The sequence below is a fragment of the Cervus canadensis genome, chromosome 1 (genome assembly GCF_019320065.1).
Source record: "Cervus canadensis isolate Bull #8, Minnesota chromosome 1, ASM1932006v1, whole genome shotgun sequence".
In the NCBI taxonomy this organism is placed as follows: Eukaryota; Metazoa; Chordata; class Mammalia; order Artiodactyla; family Cervidae; genus Cervus; species Cervus canadensis.
In genome coordinates, this window is record NC_057386.1 from 94,390,847 (window position 1) to 94,417,828 (window position 26,982).

The window sequence follows — 26,982 nt, forward strand, 5'->3', positions numbered from 1 at the left end:
TTAGAAAGCTTTTCCAGAAGAAGTTAACACCTATTAATTTATAACCAGCTTATTTTATGAGACATCATGCATTTTCTACATGAACACTTTCTCAGGCAGTGTGAAGTCCAACATAATCTTTTTAATCTGGTGACGGCTAGTAATTTTTGATGTTAAGTTTATGACCTACTTCTGTGATTATCCTGTTTAGCTGTCTGCTGCCTCTTATTGCCCTGCCACTAACATATTTTATAATGTCTTTAAAGATAAACAAATGTAATTGAAGTATAAACATATATTCAACCAGAATGCTTTAAATATCATGGTATTTAATGCATTTGTGGTATGTAGTTGTACTGTGTAACTTCTTTCACAAAATATTTATCTAAAAATCTTATCTGAATGATAAGTAACTTTTTAGTCAATTTCCTTCAAAGAATATATATATTTTATTTATACCATATTTAAATATAATTAGGTCTACATTTTAGTATTTAAAATATATTGTGTGTGCTCAGTCACTTCAACCTCGTTCAACTGTTTGTGACCCCATGGACTGTAGCTCACCAGGCTCCTTTGTCCATGGGATTATCCAGGCAAGAATACTGGAGTGGGTTGCCATTTCCTTTTCCAAAAATACATTATAAAATATAAAATATATTAAATATGCATATGTGAAGACCTATTCCATAGTGGGGAGTTCAGAATATGAGAGGAGTAGTAAAAATTGCTAGAAATAATACTCTTTTATAAAAACTGAGATTCATTGCTAGAGCTTTAAAGTCTACTATCTTTAACTTTTTCTTTGCACATATGATGTTAATACACAAGTCTTCTATTTTCCTAAAACTTTGTCCTCACTTATGATGATACAGAGAGTCCTCAGGTAGCCCTAATGATAGGTTAGAATATGCTTTTATGCAATGTTTTGTTTTGGCAACATCTTTATTAACTTAATTTCTATAAGTATGCTGATCATGCATTCTACTTAAGAGATAGATATAGATATATACATACATAACATCATGTGCCAGGTGCTACTTAAAATGTGCTATAATCACTTTATTTTTAAAATTATCTAGTTCATCCCATTGTCTATAGTCTAGATGATGAAGTTGAAGCAAAAGAAAAAGTAAATTGGCTACCTACTTAAAATAGTAGGGTGTGTAAATGAATTAATTAGAAGGCAATGTTTTTCTCTTGTATATCTGTAGCTAATTACCCACTATTTTTAATGATGTCACTGTTATTGTTTGTTATGTAAAGAGCACAGCCAGTCATTTCTGTGAAGAATTCTCAAAAATCAAGTCACTTCCTGAGTTTAGTAGGCTTAGATATTCTATATTAGGAGAAGCTTAAGTATTGGCAGTCTGGACAAGAAGATGTTAGAAAGATTTTCTTGAAGTTTGCTTAGAAAGCAATCTGTTACACTCACACTGTGTGGTGTACAACACGATCCTAATGATCCCCTTCTGTTTCACTTACTCTTGTAGTTTCTTGCTTCATTCATCCATCATCTATGTAACCTCTTATACTGCCTAATCCCAAATTCCTGATGCTTCCCTCCTGCATCCCCTCACCACCTTGGCAAACACAAGTCTGCTTTATATATCTTCCATATGTCTTTTTTTTTTTTTTCTGAGAAGATGATGGCACCCCACTCCAGTACTCTTGCCTGGAAAATCCCGTGGACGGAGGAGCCTCGTAGGCTGCACTCCATGGGGTCACTAAGAGTCAGACACGACTGAGCGACTTCACTTTCATTTTTCACTTTCCTGCATTGGAGAAGGAAATGGCAACCCACTCCAGTGTTCTTGCCTGGAGAATCCCAGGGACGGGGAAGCCTGGTGGGCTGCCCTTTATAGGGTAGCACAGAGTCAGACACGACTGAAGCGACTTAGCAGCAGCAACAGAGGCGAGGGCATGTCGCTTTTTGTTTGAAAGATATGCTCATTTGTGTCATGTTTTAGATTCTACATATAAGTCATAATATATTTTTGTTTTTGTGTTTCTGATTTACTTCATTTACTATGGTAATCTTTAGGTTCATCCATGTTGCTACAAATAGCCTTTTTTCATTCTTTCCATGGCTTTTTTTTTTTCTTTTTCCATTCTTTTTAATGGCTGAGTAATATTACAGTGTGTATACACACACACACACACATATATATATGTACAGATATATACAGATATACAGATATTTTCTTTCTCCATTCATCTGTTGATGGAAATTCAGATTGCTTCCATGTCCAGGGCTATTGAACATAGGGCTGCTTCTGTTAATGTAGGGGTGCGTGTATGTGTTAACATTATACTTTTGCCTGGGTGAATGCCCAGGAGTGGGATTGCTGAATCATACGGTAACTTTTAGTTTTTGAGGAACCTTCATATGCTTTCCATGGTGGTTGCACCAGTTTACAAAACCATCAACAGTGTGGGATTTTCCACAACCTCTGCAGCATTCATTATTTGTAGACTTTGTAATGATGACCATTCTGACTCACATAAGGTGATATCTTGTTGTAGTTTTGATTTGCATTTCTCTAATAATTAGCTATAGAGCATCTTTTCATGTGCCTATTGGCCATGGGTATTTCCTCTCTGGAGAAATGTCGATTTAAGTCTTTTGTCAAGTTTTTGATTGGGTTGTTGTTGTTGTTGAATTGTGGGAGCCATTTGTATATGTTGAAAATTAAGCCCTTGTTTGGTCACATCATTTGCAAATATTTTCTCTCAGCCTCCATGTTGTCTTTTTGTGTTTGTTTATGTTTTCCACTGCTGTGCAAATGGTTAATTATGTCCCATTTGCTTATTGTTGCTTTTATTTCTATTGCCTTGGGTGGCTGACCTAAGGAAACATTGGTATAATTCATGTCAGAGAATGTTTTGCCTGTGTTCTCTCCTAGGAGTTTTATACTGTCTTATCTTATATTTAACTCTTATTTTATATTTAAGTCACTTTGAGTTCATTTTTTTGTATGGTGCAAGGGTGTGTTCTAACTTCATTGATTGACATGAAGCTATCAAACTTTCCCAAAACCACTTGCTGAAGAGACTGCTTTTCCTCACTGTACATTCTTGCCTCCTTTGTCAAAGATTAAGTGTCCACAGGCATGTAGGCTTATTCCAGGCTCTCTATTGTTCCATTGATCCATATGTCTGTTTTCTGCCATACCATTTTAATTACTGTAGCTCTGTAGTATTGTCTGAAGTCTCAGTTGCTTATGCCCCCTGCTTTGTTTTATACCTCAAGATTGCTTTGACAATTCTGAGCCTTTTGTGATTCCATATAAAGTTTATTTGTTCTAATACTGTGGAAAATGTCATGGGTATTTTGATAAGTATTGCATTATCTGTAAATTTCTCTGAGTAGTTTGGCCATTTTAGCAATATTAAGTCTTCCAATCCAAGAGCATGGGATACCATTCCATTTCTTTGACTCATCTTCAGTTAGCATTATTAATGTTTTGTAGTTCTTATCATTTAAATCTTTTACCTCCTTGGCAAGGTTTATTCCTAAATATTTTATTTTTGATGCAATTTTAATAGAGGTTGTTTGTTAGCATTCTCTCTGATATTTCATTGTTGTTTTAAATAATGCAACATATTTCTGTTAATCTTATATCCTATGTTCTGAACTCATTTATCAGTTCTAGAGGTTTTTGTGTGGAGTCTTTAGGGTTTTCTGTATTTTGTGTGACATCACCTTCATATAATGACAATTTCTCCTCAACATGGGAATAATTCTGACATTGTCTTGGTTTCAATCCAACTCACTTGGTTGTCAAGAGTATACTTTATCTGTTTAAGTTCAAAGATGTTTAAAAATATATATGAGCATTAAACTGGCAACATGAAACAGTCAGAGATTTATCTCCCTTCAGAACCCAGAAACCAACTTTACGTAATCAGACAATGATTGACTCTTGCTTCTCCCATGGGTTGCATAGGTCTCCCTCCTTTTCTTATTTTCTTGAATCCTGATCTGCGTTATCACAAATTATCACAGTCCTAATTCTATGTCATGGTGCCTTTTGCTATGCATTCTTACAAGTCCTCTGTATTTCTCTTGATTTTGTAGTGTTTCTTGTGTTCACAATTTCTTGAATCAGAAACATATTTTCTGATTTAAATTACCCTCCCCTAAAAGAATATTATTATTCTACCTCATGAGTTCATTGAGATTAAAACCATGGAGTCCTGGCTAGTTTCTGGATTGTATGCCTTAATGTCATCTTGGCACTATTGCCTAATCAACTAATGCAAGACACTAGGTTGGAAGTCTGTAGTCCTTGGATTATTGTCTTCAATCAGTGCTAAAGGAGTGGCAGTTTCACTTAAAACTGGGTTTGAAATTGGCATATGGAAGGCAGTGTATTTGGCATATCTTATATAGCTTTCCACCCCTAAAATAGTATATTTTAAATGTCTCATTTCCTTCACCATATGTACACTCCAAGACATTTTGACTAACCACACAGTTTTTCAGATACATTAAATTTTTATCTATATTTTCTTTTGACTTTGCCCTTTTCATTTGCCTTCTGAAGTTAAGTCAATTTTTTAAGTTCAAATGGAGAAACAGTCAATAAGACAGCTAGCTAAAACATTACCTTTACATAAATGTAGCTTATCAAAAAGTGTTTTGCACTAGTGCAAACCTTATACTTTCAAAAGAGAAGATTAAGCAAAACCTTACTTAGTTGAAAGACCAAGCAATTTACACATGAGTAGCCAAGGAAAATAGTTTTTCAGAACTATAGCATGCTGCTCCATTCTAGACGACAATATTGCTGTTGTTTATGTAATATTCACCCTCCACATGCATTTTATCATAGAAATGGCACATACAACATGACGTCCATCATTTGAACATAACTGAAAGTCCCTAATTTACATAATAAGGCAATTTACTAAAATGGCATTAATAAAAGTTCCTAGTGTCTAGGCATCTGTTCCATTGAACCACATCTTCATTATAAGATATACATTATCTTCAAAAAGAATTCTACATTTCAGTTAAGTCATGAATAAGCATTGAATAATGGAGGTCTATAACTCTGAAGTTTTCATTGTCTAATTATAAAGAAAGGATTTTGAGAGAGATTATGTATGATAAATTATGGAATGCCACAGATGTTTCACAGGATTCCAAATATAGAGAAATAGTGTCATTTAACCCAAATCTTGGTTCCAGGAAGGCTACCTATAGATAAAAAACTAAGCTGGAACTTAAAGGCCAACCAAGAGTAAATTAGGTGAAGAATTTTATTGAGGGTATTCCTGCAGGTATAACATGTATAACAATGAAGAGATTCAAAATGACTTGATGTTTGTAATGTGACTTTAGGATGACACAGGCATATTGTGGAAGCCCATGTGTGCTATGCTAAGGATTTTGAGCTTACACAAAAACACACACACACATACAAGTACATGCATTATGTTTCTAAGCAAATGAGTGGCATTGTCAAACCTGTGTTTATTATAGATAGCTGTTTATATTGTATGAAGGATAAACTGATGTGACAAAATAAAAGCATTCCAATATATAAGCAGCTGTCAAAAGTGTAAAAATTATGAAATGACATTCCAATAGAAATAATGGATAAGGACATAAATAGAAGAAAGTTTTATTTATATATTTGCTAACATAGTCAATATAATTTATAAGCAAACCTAGTATATATGTGAGATAATATTTATTCACATTTGGTAAGCTTGCATATATGTGTGTACACATACACACATGTGCAGCAATGATTCACCCTGAGTATGGCGGGATGAACTTTCATGGACAACTGGTAGTCATAGCAACCTTTCAGAAGTCAGCTTTGGTAACACATGTCAATGGCTCTAAACATTCTCAGACCTCTTATAGGACAGTATGCTAATGGAAACAAGTAGATGAAAAGTGGGTCATCTCAGTGTACATGCATGCACACACGTGCGCGCACACACACACACACATATATGTATAAATGTATGTGTATGTGCATACATTTACATGACTGATCAACAAACAATATTTGAGTCCCGATCAGTTATACTAGTCTTTGCTGTAGGTATCAGGTTTAAGTTCACGAACAATCAGCAGCTGTATTTTTAAAAAGTAGAAATCTATCTGATGGAATAGTGTACTCTGATTTAGACTACACTAGACAGGTTATGATATATTCTTATTTGCTACATTTTATATATTGTATCAGAAACACCTCCATTCATGTGCATTTATATAAAAATCATAAAAATAATGAAAAGTTGCATAAGGAAAATAGACAGGGTTATTTTATCTGTATGATTGAATTCAAAGAATTTTTTAAATGTAACGAGCATTCTAACTTTGTACAATCAGTAGAACATGTGCTAAACAGACAATAATGATAAATGAAATTTTTAAATTAAGTAATTTCAGAATGTTTTTCTATTATTTATCTTCTTGATCTAAGAATACTGTAGGGTCCTATCTAGTATAATTTTAATGAATGTTACAGTTGATTTGCTATACATTTTTATTTTAGTAAATTATTGATATATTACACATTGGGGTTATTATAAATAAAATATTTTATTGTATCTTCTAATTCTCACTTGGAGTATTTATCTTGTGTCTTGTCACCTAACTGAACTCTCTTGTTATTTTTATGTGTAATTTTAAGTTAATCTTTGTGACATTTTATCTTCAAATTTTGATCATTTTATTTACAATTTTACAGTACTTATAAATTTATATTGGTTTCTGGATTTAATAAATTGTTCAGTTCATCAAAATTAATTTTTATTACCAATTACAATCCCTTATTTGATTATTAATTTATTATCCTTCTTTTGTTAAATGTTAAAAATTTAACGCACATTTATATTAACATGTGGGGGTTAATAGTAATGTTAATTCTAACATTAGAATGTGCCTCTATTCATAGGTTCCTAGGTCAGTAAGAGTATATTGCACTTAATAATATGTGATGCATTTTGTGAGATTCTGTTTTCAGATTTAAGCTGTATTTATCATTCTCATTTTATATTCTAATATATCAAGTGAATTGATTTCTTAATCAAATTTCTACCAAACCCTTCTTTCATTCCAAGAGGATTCCTGTCTATGATCATAATTTTAATATTCTTGTGAATTTCACTTGCATTTTATTTGTAATTTCTGTCATTAGTGAACGTGTCTTGTAATTTGTTTTACTTTGCTGCTATTATCAATTAATTGGCATCTCTTCTGACTTTACAAAATGAATAGACATGTTTCCATCTTGACCTACATTCTAGCAATGTTGAATATAACAGGAATTATATAATTCTTGGGAGTTAGTAAATACACTTTATAGAAACGTCATACCCTAAGGTAATCTTGAGAAGAAATTATTTTTGAAAATGGTTTTATTAGCACCAAGACTATTTTTATTCAGATTTATTTTTTGTGTTCAGTTTGGATATTTATAGTTCCTTGGAACTTATAAAATATGTCTATTAAATATAAAACTATAAAAACTTGTAAATAAATTCAATAGAGCTTATTGGATTTGCTACCAGAAAAAAATCTACACTAATTTAAAATTAACATAACGACAATCATTTCTTCTTTCTTCCCTCTTTTCTGCCTTCTCTTTCTTGGATTTTTTTTTTCTCTCTCTCTTTCTCTTTCATCTGTTTTGTTCAGCAATGCATTAATTATTTATATGCATTATCTTTTGGCCAGAACTCTTTGGGTCCACATGTTGAATTTTATTTTTGCATTTTTGTTGTTTAATATGAGTTATAATTAAATTTGATTTTTAAAATATTTAGTTTGTTAAATAATTTTATATTAATAGTTTTAAATATTTGTTACACATTTTTATATTTGCTTTATTGTTTTCTGAAGATGCCTAAGCTATTTATGGTTATTGGTATCTACCTCCAGAATATAGCAAGTCTTTCTGTTTTCGAGTTACTTTGTGACTGCTCTTGAATATCTCTCAAGAAAACTTGAAAACACTTCCTGGTTTTATCACAGAACATTCATTATAAAAACAGTAATTCAGCAATAATTATTGTGCCATTGTAACTTTGTGTTTTTCCTCTTCATTTATCAAATACTGAAGGTGACTGAGTCAAAGCAGAATATGATTGTAGATTTATGAATGTTGTATCTAATCCTAATAGTTTATCTCATATTTTAATACTGTGCTTTAAATTTATATAATTTTAAACTCATTACACAGTGCTTTGAATTTTACTTTATCTGATGTTAATATTATAAATCATGTATTTTTTGTAGTTTCTCACATGTTATTGCCTATATTAAAAATGTCTGCCTTTAGACATTTAACATAGCAGTGTTTTAACATAACACTGGGGCTTATGCATGCTTTTCCTATGTCTGAAAGTCAAATTCCTCCCATCCTCCCTCTGTGCACTGTTTTTCATATTTTAAACTTCCCCTTCAGCATCATGATTAGGGGGAAATATTTCCCCTAGATTCACTGATCATACATATACCACTCATTAAAAGCATTCAGGGTACTATGTTCCTTTCTTTCATAACACATTAAAATTTTAATTGTGAAATTATATAATTTGAATTTTGTTTTTTCTTTTTCTTTGCCCTCACCTTAGCGACTGAACAACTACCATATAAACTCTATTAGCACAGAAGCTTGGTCTATCCTATCCTGTATAATGTAGTACCACAGTGCCTGGCACATGATATGCACACTTCAGACCCCTTGGATGAAGATATGAGGAAACAGAAGTCTACTTACCTTTGTTTACAAGAGAGAATCTAAAAAAAAAAAAAAAAAGCTTACTGTATGAACATTAATTTTAAAAAATATAATAGGTGCTAAAACATACATGACTTGGTCCTCCAGCCTCCAGCAAGGAGCACTGGACTCCAGTCTTGGCTCTGTGACACTGACGGTCAGGGTTTAGTTTTCCAAAAGTGATTATGTTTAATATCATTACAATGTGCAGGGAGTAATCAGATGTGTATGAGCTTTGCCTTTAGTCTCATTTCCTTTTCACTAATTTGTTTTGCTTTGAAAGTGTATGTGTATGCCCAAAACTTTTATAATTCTAAATCAAGTGTATTTCAAAAGAAGAAATTATATACAATTGGATAAATTTGAATTAGTAAGGGAGGCAGGCATTTTGCTGAGAATATTTTTAGTTGGTATTTTCTTTCATATCTGCCTTAATATTTTAACTTTCCATTTATTTAGTTAGTTCCTATACAATAGTTAATAGACCTATTGTACAGGAATACTTTTATAAGAATTGCTTATTATGCATTGAAATTAGCAAGATATATTTAGGTTTATTGCATTTTCAGTTCAGTTCAGTCACTCAGTCCTGTCCGACTCTTTGCTACCTCATGGGCTGAAGAATGACAGATTTCCTCGTCCATCTCTAAATCTTGCAGCTTGCACAAACACATGTCCATAGAGTCGGGGATGCCAACCAACCATCTCACCCTCTGTCGTCCCCTTCTCCTCCTGCCTTCAATCTTTCCCAGCATCAACATCTTTTCCAATGAGTCAGTTCTTCTCATCAGGTGGCCAAAGTATTGGAGTTTCAGCATCAGTTCTTTCAATGAATATTCAGGACTGATTTCCTTTGGGATGGATTGGTTGGATCTTCTTGCTGTTCAAGGGACTCTCAAGAGTCTTCTCCAACACCACAGTTCAAAAGCATCAATTCTTTGGTGCTCAGCTTTCATTAAGGTCCAACAATCACATCCATACATGACTACTGGAAAAATCATAGCTTTGACTAGACGGACGTTCATTGGCAAAGTAATGTCTCTGCTTTTTAATATGCTGTCTAGGTTGGTCAGAGCTTTTCTTCTAAGGAGCAAGCATCTTTTAATTTCACGACTGCAGTCACCATCTGCAATGATTTTGGAGAAAAATAAAGGAACATTTATTGTGCCCCCCAAAATAAAGTCTCTCACAATTTCCATTGTTTCACCATCTATTTGCCATGATGTGATGGGACAAGATGCCATGATTTAGTTTTCTGAATGTTCAGTTTTATGCCAACTTTTTCAATCTCTTCTTTCAATTTCATCAAGAGGCTCTTCAGTTCTTCTTCTCTTTCTGCCATAAGGGTGGTGTCTTCTGCATATCTGAAGTTATTGCTATTTCTCCCAGAAATCTTGATTCCAGGTTGTGCTTCATCCAGCCTGACATTTCACATGATGCACTCTGCATACAAGATAAATAAACATGGTGACAATATACAGCCTTGATGTACTTCTTTCCCTATTTGGAACCAGTCTGCTGTTCCATGTCCAGTTCTAACTGTTGCTTCTTTACCTGCTGACATATTTCTCAGGAGGCAGATCAGGTGGTGTGGTATTCCCATCTCTTGAAGAATTTTTCACATTTTGTTGTGATCCACAGCATGCAAGTCTTTGGAATAGTCAATAAAGCAGAAATAGATATTTTTCTGCAACTCTCATGCTTTTTTGATGATCCAACAAATGTTAGAAGTTTAATCTCTGGTCCCTCTGCCTTACCCAAATCTGACTTATACATCTGGAAATTCATGGTTCGCGTACTGTTGAAACCTGGCTTGGACAATTTTGAGCATTACTTTGTTAGCATGTGAGTGCAATTGTGCGATATTTTGAACATTCTTTGGTGTTGCCTTTCTTTGGGATTGGAATGAAAACTGACCCTTTCTAGTCCTGTGGCCACTGCTGAATTTTCCAAATTTGCTGGCATATTGAATACAGCATTTTCACCTCATCATCTGTTAGGATTTGAAATAGTTCAACTGGAATTCCATCACCTCCACTAGCTTTGTTCATAGTGATGCTTCCTAAGGAACACTTGACTTTGCATTCCAGGATGTCTGGCTCTACATGAGTGATCACACAATTGTGGTTATCTGGGTTATGAAGATCTTTTTGTATAGTTCTTCTGTGTATTCTTACCACCTCTTCTTAATGTCTCCTGCTTCTGGTAGGCACATCCCAATTCTGTTCTTTATTGTGCCCATCTTTGCATGAAATGTTCCCTTGGTATCTCTAAATTTATTGAAGAGATCTCTAGTCTTTCCCATTCTATTGTTTTCCTCTATTTCTTTGCACTGATCACTGAGGAAGGCTTTCTTATCTCTCCTTGCTATTCTTCTCTGCATTCAAATGGGTATATCTTTCCTTTTCTCCTTTGCCTTTCAGTTGTCTTCTTTCCTCAGCTGTTTGTAAGTCTTCCTCAGACAACCATTTAGCCTCTTCGCATTTCTTTTTCTTGGAGATGGTCTTGATCACTGCTTCCTGTACAGTGTCACAAACCTCCTTCCATAATTCTTTAGCCATTCTCTCTATCAGATGTAATCTCTTGGATCTATTTGTCACTTCCACTGTATAATCATAGGGGATTTGATTTAGGTCATACCTGAATGGCCTAGTGGTTTTCCCTACTTTCAATTTAAGTCTGAATTTGGCAATAAGGAGTTTATGATCTGAGCCACAGTCAGTCCCTGGTCTTATTTTTGCTAACTGTATAGAGTTTCTCCATCTTTGGCTACAAAGAATATAAACAATCTGATTTCAGTATTGAACATCTGGTGATGTCCACGTGTAGAGTTGTTTCCTGTGTTGTTGGATGAGGGTGTTTGCTATGACCAGTGCGTTCTCTTGGCAAAATTCTGTTAGCCTTTGACCTGGTTCGTTTTGTATTCCAAGACCAAATTTGCCGGTTACTCCAGGTATCTCTAGACATCCTACTTTTGCATTTCAGTCTCCTATAATGAAAAGGATATCTTTTTTGGGTGTTAGTTCTTGAAATTTGTAGGTCTTCAGAGAACCGGTTAACTTCCGCCTCTTCAGCATTACTAGTCAGGGCATAGACTTGGATTTCTGTGATATTGAATGGTTTGCTTTGGAAATGAACAGAGATCATTCTGTAGTTTTTGAGATTGCATCCAAGTACTGCATTTCGGACTCTTTTGTTGATTATGATGGCTACTCCATTTCTTCTAAGGGATTCTTACCCACAGCAGTAGATAAAATTGTCATCTGAGTTAGAGTCATCCATTCCAGTCCTTTTAGTTCACTGATTCCTAAAATGTCGATGTTCACTCTTGGCCATCTCCTGTTTGATCATTTATAATTTGCTTGACTCATGGACCTAACATGAGTTAGGAACCTAATATTCCAGGTTCCTATTCAATATTGCTTTTTATAGCATCAGACTTTACTTCCATCATCAGTCACATCCACAGCTGGGTGCTGTTTTTACTTTGGCTCCATCCCTTCATTCTTTCTGGAGTTATTTCTCCACTGATCTCCAGTAGCATATTGGGCACCTACAGACCTGGGGAGTTCATCTTTCAGTGTCCTATCTTTTTGCCTTTTCATACTGTTCATGGGGTTCTCAAGGCAAGAATACTGAAGTGATTTGCCTTTCCCTTCTCCAGCGGACCACGTTTGGTCAGAACACTCCACCATGACCCGTCTGTCTTAGGTGGCCCTACATACCATGGCTCATAGTTTCATTGCATTAGACAAGGTTGTGGTCCATGTGATCAGTTTGGTTAGTTTTCTGTGTTGTGTTTTTCATTTTGTCATTCATTGCATACTATGTTGAAGTATTACTTATGATTATTAAGGATTTTAACATTATAACTGCTTTGATTATTAACTTTTAATTATTACCTCAAATAAATGAATAGTTTTAACTACCATGCATATTTCAAAGATATATTTTAACAAAATTAGTTTAAATATCCCAATGTTTTCAGTGATGTATAATTTTTTTTGTTTATTAACATAATCTCTATTCTAAAGAATTGGCTATCAAGACATGAGCAGAACATTGTCATGCTCCCAGCATTTTAATGTTTTATTAGAGTAGATTGTTGAATTCACCCTCACAATTCTTAAATGCATATTCTATCTTAGAGATTGTGACCTCTTTGATAGTTATTTTTATTACTATGTAATTGAATCTCACCTTACTCATTTTTCTTTTTCTCCTTTTTCTTTCAAACATGCTGCAGTAGCTAACATATTATGGAGAGAAGAAGGTACTAAATTCCATTATTTTATATATTATTGTGATTATTTTGCTTACTTGATATATTGTTGACTATCAGTTCTAATAATTGCCTTATTCATTTCTATTTTGATTAAAATTCTATTTGAGTGTAAACCAGTATTATTCTGTAAAAGGCTACCATTAAAAATATTTATAGATCTTCCTCAGCTTGATTTATTATTGATATATAATTAGGAGGTTATGTTACAATATATGGAAATGCTTTTTAAGAGTCTAGAATTAAAATTAGTCAAATAAATGAAAGCAAACTTAGTTAAACATAATTTATATATTAAGACCTGATTTAGATTAGAAAAGGAAAAATTATAAAACTATTACCTTATGAATGGAATATAATAAATAAGGAAAACAGATTATTGCGACTTCCCTGACGGTCTAGTAGATAAGAATTCACCTTCCAATGCAGGGGTTGCAGCTTCAGTTCCTGGGTAGGAGGATGTGATCCCACAAACCCTGTGGCCAGAAACCCAAGGCAAAACAAAAAGAAGCAATATTGTAAAAAACAAACAAACAAAAAAACTCAATAAAGACCTGGAGCAATCTGCATCAAAAATAATCTTAAAAAAAAAAAAGGAAAAAAAAATGGGTTATAAACTTGAAATTCAGTTCAATTCAGTAGCTCGGTCATGTCCAACTCTTCGTGACCCCATGAACCACAGCATGCCGGGCTTCCCTGTCCATCACCAACTCCCAGAGTCCACCCAAACCCATGTCCATTTAGTCAGTGATGCCATCCAACCATCTCATCCTCTGTCGTACCCTTCTCCTCCTGCCTTCAATCTTTCCCAGCATCAGGGCCTTTTCAAGTGAGTCATCTCTTCGCATTAGGTGGCCAAAGTATTGGAGTTTCAGCTTCAACTTGAAGTAACTGGATTCAAATCCAGTCTGTACCAGTATGTAACCTAGGGTCTCTTTATCTCACAAATTTGTCATCTCAAAAGTAAGGATAGTTGTTAGTTCTCAACAAGGTTGTTTTACCAACTTTTAAAATTAGTCTGCACTCGATTGTGCTAGTCCTTCTTAGTTAGCCACAAAAGCCAAGTGGAAGTGTTTGCCCAGAATTCAAATATCCCAAGTGCTTTAGTTAAATTCTTAGGAGAAGAGTGTGGATAAGTCATTGTTACACTCTTGGTAGGCAATGATCAAAGTAATTGCCTCCACAAACCATTGTAGAAAAACTTCTTTGTTTCCTATTGTAGACTCTTAGATGAATTGGAGTCACAGCCACCTGGAGAACCATGCTCAGAGGGTTAATAAATTCTGAAATTTAGCCGTCTCAATTTTATTCTCAAAGATGAGCATAACACTTTTTTTTTCTCCTTTGGTATTTCTTTCTCCTCAAATCTTTTGTAAAGGCCCTAAACTCCAGTTTACTAAAGAGCTATTGGAGTAATTTTACCTTCTCATTTTATTCCACTTGGAAATTTAACATTTGAACATACGAATTCAATCATTACTGAAACAGATATTATTATGACATAATTAGCATATGTGTTAAATGTTTCTTTAGACTCTCTTATTTCTTAAGATCAAACAAATATTTCTCTGGGTATTATAAAAATGGATTTTATTTAATCATTATAAAGGGAAGGAATAAAACCTAAATATTCAGAGATCACATACCACAGTTCTAGCTTGATCACTAATTGCTGGAAAAATTTGAATGTGTCACTTTACCTCTCTGAGCCAGATATTTTTAAAACAATGCTTGAAATATAGTTTGGCACTCTCCTTGCAAATTTATGATATGTAAATCTCTTTAAAATATCTAAAACAACTCTTTTTTATAACTTCAATTGATGTAATTAACATTAGTACTTTATAATAATCATTAGTATGTAATAATAGTGCAATATTATTCAGGTGACCTTTAAAAATATGAGATCTCCAGATTAATTAAAATCATCCTGAGATTCATTATATGAAAATATTTTTATCTATTTAAGTTTTTCTTTCGTTCTTCTTTGAAACTATATGCTTTCAATAAGTACTCTCCATCATTGAGTGATGTGCTTACTCTTTATGATGTTGTTTGACCCAGAATATGTGCTTGAGTGCATTTTTCAGATAATTTTAAAGCATATACAAGAAATGTTTTAGAAAATTTTTTAAATCCTTTTTAATATGCACAGTTATCATCAGAGTACTTTTCTGTTTTTTTAAGTAAACAATTTTAAATTAATATATTTGAGAAAATAATATATTTGACTCAGATTCCAAAAATCTGTAAATTATATTTATAATGCCACAGTTATCAGTAAGGTATTACAACTGAAAATGATTGCAAGTAATAATAGTAATGGTGGCCAGGCATAATAGAACAAGTTGAGGAATCATTAAACCACAAACATGTGTACAATTATTTCATAATATTAATAAAAATAACAAAATAAATATCCAAAGTAAATTTCTACTTGTATTTTTAAAAGAATAATAACTAACAAAAACTACATATTTCTGAGATCCATTATTATTTTCACTCTAGCAGTGCTTTCTGTTTGTATGCTCATATTTTCACTATTACCATGAAAAAATTTTCTCAGAAAGAACATTGAAGAATTCCAAGCATTTTAAGATAAATAATAAGTGAAAGAGATTTCAAAATGACAGTTCCTCAATAATGTCATGACTTAAAGACAAACTTTCTTTTTTTGTGGGAGTATAGAAAAACATTTTAAAAGGGAGAAAATATATCACTCATTTATTTACAAATATTTTAAAGAGACAACTAAATGTAGAGCACTTTGAAAGCACTTGTAAAGATAAGATCTAGTATCTGCTCTAATGAAATTTTAAATCTTGTGAAATGAAAGATTAACTCATTGTCAACTAATTTTACTGCATAGATGATCTCAAAGTATACATTAAAAGATTCAGTATGACTAGGTCTCTTTTACAGTATTTTTATGGTCTTATAACCTAATAAAGCATTTCCTAATATTTATTTAGTAGACAACAGTTTGATATATGTTTTATGGTGTAATGATAATAAGGGTTTTTATAAGCACTGAGTTAAAGGAATTTAAACCATTTTATTCATTGCAGGATTAAGTTGAACTTTTAGATATACTAATTTCAAACTCCAAGGAGAGCTGTCAGATGGTTTGTTATATAATATAGCATTTTCTAAATTTATTATAAATAAGATCATTTTGCTTAATATCTATAGGATCAATATGGAACTGAAATTACTTTGGAAAATACTGGCTTGATGTGACATCTAGTGATCTGAAAGAAAATGTGTATATATATATATTTTTTTTTCATTTTAAAATTATCTTTGTAAATATTTATGAATCTCTTCATACATATATATGTTATAGAAATTATTCAAATAAATTACTATATTAGTTGGGTAATTAACACCAACCAGCACAAGGTACAAATAGAAAATTACAGTGAAATCTTGCAAAAAAGTTTATGTGTTACATTATTATCTGACTACCTTTGTGACCTATAATGTCACCAAAGTGGGGAAAAAAAGAATAATAGACATCAGGTCATCTCTTAACTCCTTCGACCTCAGATTTGTCACATTTCATTGTCCAGACTGTTCTATGCTGCAGGGGAGTAGCTCAGGAGACTTAAGAGTATCATATTATTGGATGAGGGAGCGATCACACCTTCTACTGTCTGTTCATGATGCCAGTGCCAGAGTGATGAAGCTGTCAATATTTTCATTTACAAGTTCCATATCTTCTCTGTTAAAAACAAATGTTATGTTTTAGCATTTAATCTCATAAAACTGTTTTCAGATCAAAAAAGGAATCTGACAAGATAACCATTTGCAGATACATGTGCATATACACATCCACATATACATGTATTCGTATAGATCACAACCTTGTCATGGAGAAGGAGCTTGTGTAACTCAAAGAAGCTACGAGCCACGCCATACAGGGCAACCCAAGATGGGTGGGTCATAGTCAAAACTTCTGACAAAATGTGGTTCACAGGAAAAGGAATGGCAATCCACTCCAGGATTCTTACCTGGAGAACCCTATGAACACCATATAAAGGCAAAAAGATATGATGCCGGAAGATGAGCTCCCAGGTTGGAAGGTGCCCCACATGCTACTGGGGAAGAGCAGAGGGCAATTACTAACAGCTCCAGTAAGAATGAGCAGCTAGGCCAAAGCAGCAATGATGCTCAGCTGTGGACATGTCTGGTGGTGAAAATCAGTGAAAGTCACTCTGTTGTGTCTGACTCTTTGCAACTCCATGAACCATACAGTCCATGGACTTCTCCAGACCAAAATACTGGAGTTGGTAGCCATTCCCTTCTCCAGGGAATCTTCCCAACCCAGGAATTGAACTGGGGTCTCCTGCATTGCAGGTGGATTCTTTACCAACTGAACTATTAGGAAAGCCCAGTGAAAATAAAATTTGATGCTATAAATATAGTGGAGGACAGAGAAACCTGGTATACTACAGTCCATCAGGTCTCAGAGTCAGACACAACTTAGTGAATGAACAACAACAAATATATGTATATACACAAACACGTGTACATACACATAATCATATATATATATATATATATATATATATGTAATTTATCCTAATATTAACTACTTAGCAAACAAATGTTCTATTATGATATAACCTTTGCTATGTTAATAATTGAATGTGAAATCAATCATGCAGGTTTGCATTCAACTTTTTCAGCTTATCTTTGAAAGTTCAGGGAACTGAATTCTGACTTAAGACTAGCTTTGGATAATATCATTCTGACCAATAATATATAATGTTCAGATAGTGTCCACTTCCTGAATTAATAGTGCCTAATAAGTTTAACACGATCACTCTCCAAAAATCTAGAAGATTGAAAGAGGAAGTCACTCTTATTTCAATTGAACAAAACATAAATATCTCACTGAGGTGTGATGGTTTGGTGTTGCTATGTGTGTGAAAAGGATTTTAGCTCCAAACTGAGTGTCAAAAATGGGAACATTCATAAACTGAAAATCCATCCCTGTTGGGTTATTCAAGGTGAGAAATACAATGCAGACCATCTATTTTTGCCTATATTCTTCTTTATTAAAAAATAACTTTAGAATTAGTTGAAAGGGAAGAGAATAATATAATATCAATCAATGAAGGACATTCTTTAACACAAAATTTACTATAGAACAGACTTTTGGACTCTGTGGGAGAAGGCGAGGGTGGGATGATCTGAGAGAATAGCACTGATGCATGTATATTTTCAAGTGTGAAACAGATCGCCAGCCCACGTTGGATGCATGAGACAAGTGCTCAGGGCTGGTGCACTGGGAAGACCCAGAGGGATGGGATGGGGAAGGAAGTGGGAGGGGGGGTCAGGATGGGAAACACATGTAAATCCATGGCTGATCCATGTCAATGTATGGCAAAAACCACTACAATATTGTAAAGTAATTAGCCTCCAACTAATAAAAATAAATGAAAAAAAAAAATGACCTTTGATTGGTTACCAAATCACTATATTGTAGGATTTATAATTTGCTATTGACCATAAATTAAATATCAAAGTAATGGCAATTTACTCCAGAGGAAGGCAAACACCACAAAATATTTTTTATTATTGACTTAAATATTCATCCAATAATCACAAATAACCATTATTTTGATATAATTTATGGAATATAGTGTTATATATAACACATAATGTAACTATATTATCATAATGCACTGTTATTCTTGTGTAGCAGTCCTCAAAGTATTGATACAAGGATGTAAATTACATTCATTTTTTTTTTCCTCAGTCCATCTCATATATTTAAAAGTACAGTATTGATCAAAAAATCCTCTGGGAAATACTTCTCTTCTTGTGTATGTCTTTTCTGTATAGAAAGAAAAACAAAGCAGAGAAAAAGCTCACAAGGAAAAAACAAATTATAGATCACTTTTTTGAGCTACTATACCTTGTTAGATTAACTATCGACCTGAAAAAGACAAAGTACTTATGTCTGTTTTCACCAAGTGATGAAAAAAGACAAAACAGCACATATTTCTAAACTTTACAATGACTACAGTTGTAAAGCTTTTACTTACATCAAGAACTTTTGTAATAAACTGCAATACATCAATGAGGAAAGAATTGTAATTGAAACTAATGGTCAGATTTTTGGGACTCAGAAATCTTTTACACTCTTCACAATTATTGACAACCCAAAGAGCTTTTGTTTATGTAGGTTATTTCTATACACTTTAATTACCATATTAGAAATTAAAGCAAAATCCAAATATATATTTAATAATTTATTAAAAATAATTATAGTAAGCCCATTACATATAGCCATAAATACCATATTATTTGTAAAGTGTTATTTAAAAATTCAAAAGGCTCACTGTTGAACACTGCATTTTTAAAAATATCTGACTGAATAAAAAATGTAGAATTCCTATATCTGCTTCTGCACTGAACTGTTGTGATATCATCATAACACCACATGTCATGTAAACTGTCAAGAGCTACACTCTACATTTGAATGAAAGAGAAAAATGCAAATGACATCTTAGCATTATTATGAAAATAGTTTGAATTTGCAGACCCCCCTGAAAAGATCAACCACTCTACTAGAAAATCAGGTTGTTCTTTCAGGAGGCTCATGTATTCATAGAATTCAACCTCATAAAAAACTGAAATATACTAGTAGCATATTTCACAGTGTAGATTTGAGGAAAATATGAGGACAGTAAGTACATTTGGTTATATGCCATTTCACCATTTTCCCCCCAATGATGTTTCAAAGAGATAATGTCAATCACAAAAATAAGGACAATTCAACATTTCTTGAACTCATAGTAAGAGTTCAAGTCACTTGGCCACATGTTTTCCTTTCTCCATCTTATTTACTTCTTACAATTACAACACAGAAGTTATATAGTAAGTAACTTCCACATGATATAACAGAAAGTTCTATAACTATGGTTTACCTCTGAGCTTTCTGAATCCAGAATGGGATTTATCTCTGTTAACAGTCTCTCATACCAAGAAATTTTTTAAAACATTTTAAGAACATGGAAATATGTTATAATGACAAAGTTATACTGAACATAGACAGGTATGTTGCAGGAAGGGGGACCCCTTCCAGGGCCCCAAACTGGGCTCTTGTTTAACACTATAAATGAATTGTCTGAGGAGACATGTGTGCTGACAAAGCAAGAGATTTTATTGGGAAACGGCACCCGGGTGGAGAGCAGTAGGTTAAGGGGAACAGCTCTGCCATGTGGCTCACAGTCTTGGTTTTATGGTGATGGGATTAGTTTCCGGGTTGTCTTTAGCCAATCATTCTGACTCAGAGTCCTTCCTGGTGGTGCACGCCTTGTTCAGCCAAGATGGGTGCCAGAGAGAAGGATTCTGGGAGGTGGTCGGACATGTGGTGTCTCCTTTAGACCTTTCCCGAACTCTTCCGGTTGGTGGTGGCTTATTAGCTCCCTGTTCCTTAGCAGGAGCTTCTGTTGTAAAACAACTCATGTAAATAGTTACTATGGTGCCTGGCCAGGGTGGGTGGTTTCAATCAGTGTGCTTCCCCTAACAGGTACATTATTGCTTCTTAAGCAAATAAAGCTAATGAATGCCCCTAATGTAAAAATCAGCATGTGTCTTCAATTACCAAGATCCCCAGCATCAGGTAATTTGTATTATTCTGTGCAGCATATTCAAAATAAATTATAATATTATAGTAGCAAATTTAGAATGATACATCTTTATCATATACTCAGATTATGAACTCTTCTGCTAAAATCTAAAGGATAATTGATGAATAAGATATGTCTAGCAAGAAAATGAATGGCAAAATAAACCTTGTTTAGGTGGGGAAGAGAGGAATTCATCAATAGTGCTGAGGATTAAGTTTTATTTCCTAGCAGAGTGATTGACACCTAGTTCATTTATATTATCATTTTAACATATTTGTACATAATATTTTGTTGGCAATACTATTTCATAAACACTAAGGAGTTATATTCCCACCAAAAACAGTAAAATGCACCTTGCTTAAAGTTATCTGTATTTCTCAATAACTTGTAACTTGGAAAGTAGTTTATACTCTGTAAAAATCCTGATGTGTAACTCATATTTTAAAAAGTGAGAAAATGCACTTTCAGTGTTGAAAGCGATTTGGATGGATTAAGCAGGTTTTCAGAGGAAAATAACTCCCAGAAACTTAATCTGTGCCAAAGTACAGTGGAATCTCACTGATTGCACTATGCACAGAATATAGTAAATATATATATATATATATATATATATATATGTGTGTGTGTGTGTGTGTGTGTATGTATATATAAATATATATATTTAATATTGAAAGCATCCATAGGAGAAAAGACAGAAGATACTTCAAGAAACTTTGCAAACAGTCTGGACTTGGAGTAGTTGTCAAATTCAAACACATTCAAATCACTGACTGTGGAGCAGAATTGTGCAGCAGCTGAAGGAGGGTAGCGTCACGTTCATTAAAAAATGTTATGTGCTTTGTAATCATCATCAAACAAAGTAACTGACACAAGTGAAAATCAGACACCACATCACAGCTTGCTTGTGCTCATAAGTTTCAACACCCAGTCATGTTAATTTGCAAGTCACTAATAGGTAGCACACATCAACCATCTATCCATGTTTATACAAAAGCTTATTGATACACATTATTTTTTTGCATAAAAACTGAGTTTTGTATACCTTTGGGTATAGGATTGATGTTTCTGTATGCAGAGCTGTAATTATGAATAACAGCTGACAAGTCTTAAATTTTATTTGATGAAAAACAACTTGAATTTAGTCCTTGCCATTTCTGGTACTATTCAGGAACATCTCATTGTGATGTTGTACATTCTGGAACTAAAATGCACAATTAACTGATAAAAATAACATGCATTAAACTAAAAGAATGGTAAAATATTTCTAAAACAATATGATTTGTCAAAATAATATTAAAATGGATATGCATTATTAGTTAGAAATAATTTCATATGTATAAACACCAATAAAATTATAATTCTGATCAAATACATTTTCCTCATAATCATAAAAATAGATGGACACAGATCAAATAGGCAGAACTGGTGACATTTTAAATTAGCTAGAAACATATTTAATAAAAGAAAATACAGCTTAAGTTAAATAATTTTATTTTTTTGCAAATCAAATACTTGGGATCCTCAGTCTTGATTTCATAAACTGCAAGTATTGTCAATTGAAATAAAAATTTAAAATGTTTTCAGATGTTAAACATTTTAAGCAATTTGGGTTTTCAAACTACCAAGATTTCAATATAGTTTCTTAACTGTTAAAGGGCATATGCTCTCACTGGATTATGTGTGGTAGAATTAAACTGAATAAATATGGTTTGCAAACTGGTATACTTGGATGAGGTAATCAGGAAAGGATCAGGAAAGGAAGGACTACATGCTCTTAGTCTGGACAAGTTGGAACAGGACAGAAGCAGTGGAAAAAAGAGAAGAGCTGTGCAATCAGAGGTGACAAGTCCCCAGGTGCAGACCTCCATTAGTTCTCACGGGCATTTCAGGTGTCTAATCTGTAGCATCCTGCACCCAAGAGGAGTGGGTTTATAATGTAAGTAAGATGGATTTCTAAGATGTCACAAACCCAAACCTGCAGTGTGAAAAAAAATTAATAGTATGATTTAAATGAGATTTTTGCAAGACCTTATATTTTTTTTTTTTAATTTTTTTATTAGTTGGAGGCTAATTACTTCACAACATTTCAGTGGGTTTTGTCATACATTGACATGAATCAGCCATAGATTTACACTTATTCCCCATCCCGATCCCCCCTCCCATCTCCCTCTCCACCCGATTCCTCTGGGTCTTCCCAGTGCACCAGGCCGGAGCACTTGTCTCATGCATCCCACCTGGGCTGGTGATCTGTTTCACCATAGATAGTATACATGTTGTTCTTTTGAAACATCCCACCCTCACCTTCTCCCACAGAGTTCAAAAGTCTGTTCTGTATTTCTGTGTCTCTTTTTCTGTTTTGCATATAGGGTTATCGTTACCATCTTTCTAAATTCCATATATATGTGTTAGTATGCTGTAATGTTCTTTATCTTTCTGGCTTACTTCACTCTGTATAAGGGGCTCCAGTTTCATCCATCTCATTAGGACTGATTCAAATGAATTCTTTTTAACGGCTGAGTAATTATTCCATGGTGTATATGTACCACAGCTTCCTTATCCATTCATCTGCTGATGGGCATCTAGGTTGCTTCCATGTCCTGGCTATTATAAACAGTGCTGCGATGAACATTGGGGTGCATGTGTCTCTTTCAGATCTGGTTTCCTCAGTGTGTATGCCCAGAAGTGGGATTGCTGGGTCATATGGCAGTTCTATTTCCAGTTTTTTAAGAAATTTCCACACTGTTTTCCATAGTGGCTGTACTAGTTTGCATTCCCACCAACAGTGTAAGAGGGTTCCCTTTTCTCCACACCCTCTCCAGCATTTATTGCTTGTAGACTTTTGGATAGCAGCCATCCTGACTGGCGTGTAATGGTACCTCATTGTGGTTTTGATTTGCATTTCTCTGATAATGAGTGATGTTGAGCATCTTTTCATGTGTTTGTTAGCCATCTGTATGTCTTCTTTGGAGAAATGTCTGTTTAGTTCTCTGGCCCATTTTTTGATTGGGTCATTTATTTTTCTGGAATTGAGCTGCAGGAGTTGCTTGTATATTTTTGAGATTAATCCTTTGTCTGTTTCTTCATTTGCTATTATTTTCTCCCAATCTGAGGGCTGTCTTTTCACCTTACTTATAGTTTCCTTTGTAGTGCAAAAGCTTTTAAGTTTCATTAGGTCCCATTTGTTTAGTTTTGCTTTTATTTCCAATATTCTAGGAGTTGGGTCATAGAGGATCTTGCTGTGATTTATGTCGGAGAGTGTTTTGCCTATGTTCTCCTCTAGGAGTTTTATAGTTTCTGGTCTTACATTTAGATCTTTAATCCATTTTGAGTTTAATTTTGTGTATGGTGTTAGAAAGTGTTCTAGTTTCATTCTTTTGCAAGTGGTTGACCAGTTTTCCCAGCACCACTTGTTAAAGAGGTTGTCTTTTTTCCATTGTATATCCTTGCCTCCTTTGTCAAAGATAAGGTGTCCATAGGCTCGTGGATTTATCTCTGGGCTTTCTATTCTGTTCCATTGATCTATATTTCTGTCTTTGTGCCAGTACCATACTGTCTTGATGACTGTGGCTTTGTAGTAGAGTCTGAAGTCAGGCAGGTTGATTCCTCCAGTTCCATTCTTCTTTTTCAAGATTACTTTGGCTATTCGAGGTTTTTTGTATTTCCATACAAATTGTGAAATTCTTTGGTCTAGTTCTGTGAAAAATACCGTTGGTAGCTTGACAGGGATTGCATTGAATCTATAGATTGCTTTGGGTAGAATAGCCATTTTGACAATATTGATTCTTCCAATCCATGAACACAGTATGTTTCTCCATCTGTTTGTGTCCTCTTTGATTTCTTTCATCAGTGTTTTATAGTTTTCTATGTATAGGGCAAGACCTTATATTAATTCGAGTTTTAAACTGAAGAAACTAACCCCAAAATTTATCATTATGAAAACTAACATGTACGACCTCAAGTGGGATTACGTTTACAAATGTTATTTTTGGAAAATATTCAATACATATTCTCCCAAATCTAGAGGAATTGGTCTTTTTGTTTCTAGAACAATAGAAACAAACAATTTTGTTTCTAAATTCCTGCAAAGGACAGTTTATTTTCCCTAGGGAACTCGAATGAGAACTAGGATAAACATGATTCTTCAGAAAGTACTTTTATATCTTAAATCAACACCTAAATTAAGTGGGAAGGTAGCAGACATAATCTGTGTATCAAAGGGTTCATAATTTACATTTATAATTGGTTTAAGATATCTGAAACATTTGTTGACTTACAAAGATGTGCGCATTAGGGAGAAGAAGTGGAATTTCTGCATAATATCACAGATTTACTCGGACGTTTGGTACAGGTCTCACATGGTTTGCTTTATTAACATTACACAACTTCACAAATTGATCTCCCACCAGCAATATGACAGGCACTGAGTTTTCGTCGTAAAGGTTTCTGATAATTTTATTTTGAACTTTTGAATGTGTTTTTATTCCTAAGGTCTGGGAATTGGGAACATGTTCTATGTTTTTTATGAAGATGGAATCAAAGTGATACAACCCATAGAATGTGAATTTCAGAGGCACATTAAGCCGAGTGAAAAGCTCCTTGGATTTCAGGCAAGTATTTTAAAAAATTCCTTTATAGTTTTATGCAGCAATTTTACATAGAATTGTTTTTTGAAAATACAATGAAATCTATACATATGTGAGACATTTTTGGGGGACCATATTAAAGCTATGATATTATCTGTTACTCTCTTCAGGTTTTATATTTGAAGAGGAAAATAATATATCATGTATTCTTAACTACTTGTTTGTAATTAAAATAAAAGCACTAGAATTGAATACCAAAAATGAACATGACAGAACTTTACTGGCTCTTTAATTTACAATGTCTCTCATTTTGGTGGGCAATGGTTACACTGTAAAAGAAAATAAACTGCAAATAATCTGATGAAATTTGGGGTATATTAGCTGCTTTATAAATGTGAATTCCCTTTTGTTTTTCATCTTATTTTTTCATGAGCTCACAATGGAATGAATGACTTAGATTTAGATGGATAAACATCAATTCCTTTATTTATTGATATCTATCTGTACCTTACCTTTCACAGAAAAAATTGTTTTGTGTAAAATTTTGATACAGCATTTGGAAAATAAAAGAATATCTGACTAAATGGGTATTGATTTTACATACTAGGGAGTATACTTTTGTGCAAGGTAATAATAAATTATGTTTCTACTGCTATGGTTATATATTCTGTTGTTATTGTTTAGTTGCTAAGTCAAATCCAACTCTTTTGCTACCCCATGGACTGTAGCCCACCAGGCTCCTCTGTCCATGAAATTTTCCAGGCAAGAATATTGGAGTGGGTTGCCATTTCCTTCTCCAGGGGATCTTTCTGACCCAGGGATCCAACCTGCAACTCCTGCTTGGCAGGCAGATTCTTTACCACTGAAGTCCCACAGCTATATATATATATATGTGTATATATATACACACACATACATATATATCTCCACATAAATATATGTTTGTACATCAAAATATGTAATACTGAAGGTACCTGAATTACCTATGTGTTCCCACACAAGTGCAGTCATCCAAAAATAAAATATTGGTGGACCTCAGAATACAACCCTCTCTTGATACTTATTTTAAGGTTGGCATGGTCTCCAGATGTGAGCAAAAATATATATTAATGCCTTGGTTTAGATCCTTTATTTTCAACTCCTGTTTCCAGTCTACTAGTAGCCAGTGTTGCCATATGTTAATTTATGGAAACAATGGTTTACACCTTAAAGCCATATCCTAGGAAGAAAAGGAAAAAAATTTTGAGAGTGAGATGTTAGGTCAGCATGTCTTCAGACACTATAGGACAAAATGACCTAATGTGTCCTATTTTGAAGAAAGGAAATAATTTAACTCAATACTTGTATGAATATTTAAAACAAACTATTTTTTATTTAAAACTATTTCATTTATAGTCTAAATTAATAAATAGAATCACCATTTTTGTCAATCAATACTTTAGTATTAAAACATTTGAAATTGTATGTGCATTTTAGTTTTATAATCACATCAAATCAATACTGACTAAACGTATTTTGAGTAAGTTGTGCATGTATGTAAATATATAAACACATATAAAAATACTGATATTTGTTTCTGAGAAAGCAATTCACTCAATTTTATAGCAGATTTATATTTTTATAAAAACATTATGTAAGAAGAACCTACTGTATAGCACAGGGAGCTCAATTCTCTGTGTCTATATGGGAAAAGAATCTAAAACAGAGTGTATGCGTGTGTGTGTGTGTGTGTGTGTGTACAT

General features: G+C 33.6%; 1 protein-coding gene across 4 annotated transcripts in view; it reads left to right on the forward strand.

Annotated features, from left to right (window-relative positions):
- Positions 1–26,982, forward strand: part of FSTL5 (follistatin like 5) — an 851,448-nt gene that overhangs the window by 715,757 nt on the left and 108,709 nt on the right. For 2 of the 4 annotated variants that reach the window (XM_043487302.1, XM_043487311.1), the window contains exons 11-12: positions 12,976–13,002; positions 25,146–25,264. In XM_043487302.1, coding sequence (XP_043343237.1) covers positions 12,976–13,002; positions 25,146–25,264 — 146 coding nt within the window. The remainder of the gene's footprint in view (positions 1–12,975; positions 13,003–25,145; positions 25,265–26,982) is intronic. The other 2 variants (XM_043487320.1, XM_043487327.1) reach the window with 1 other exon arrangement.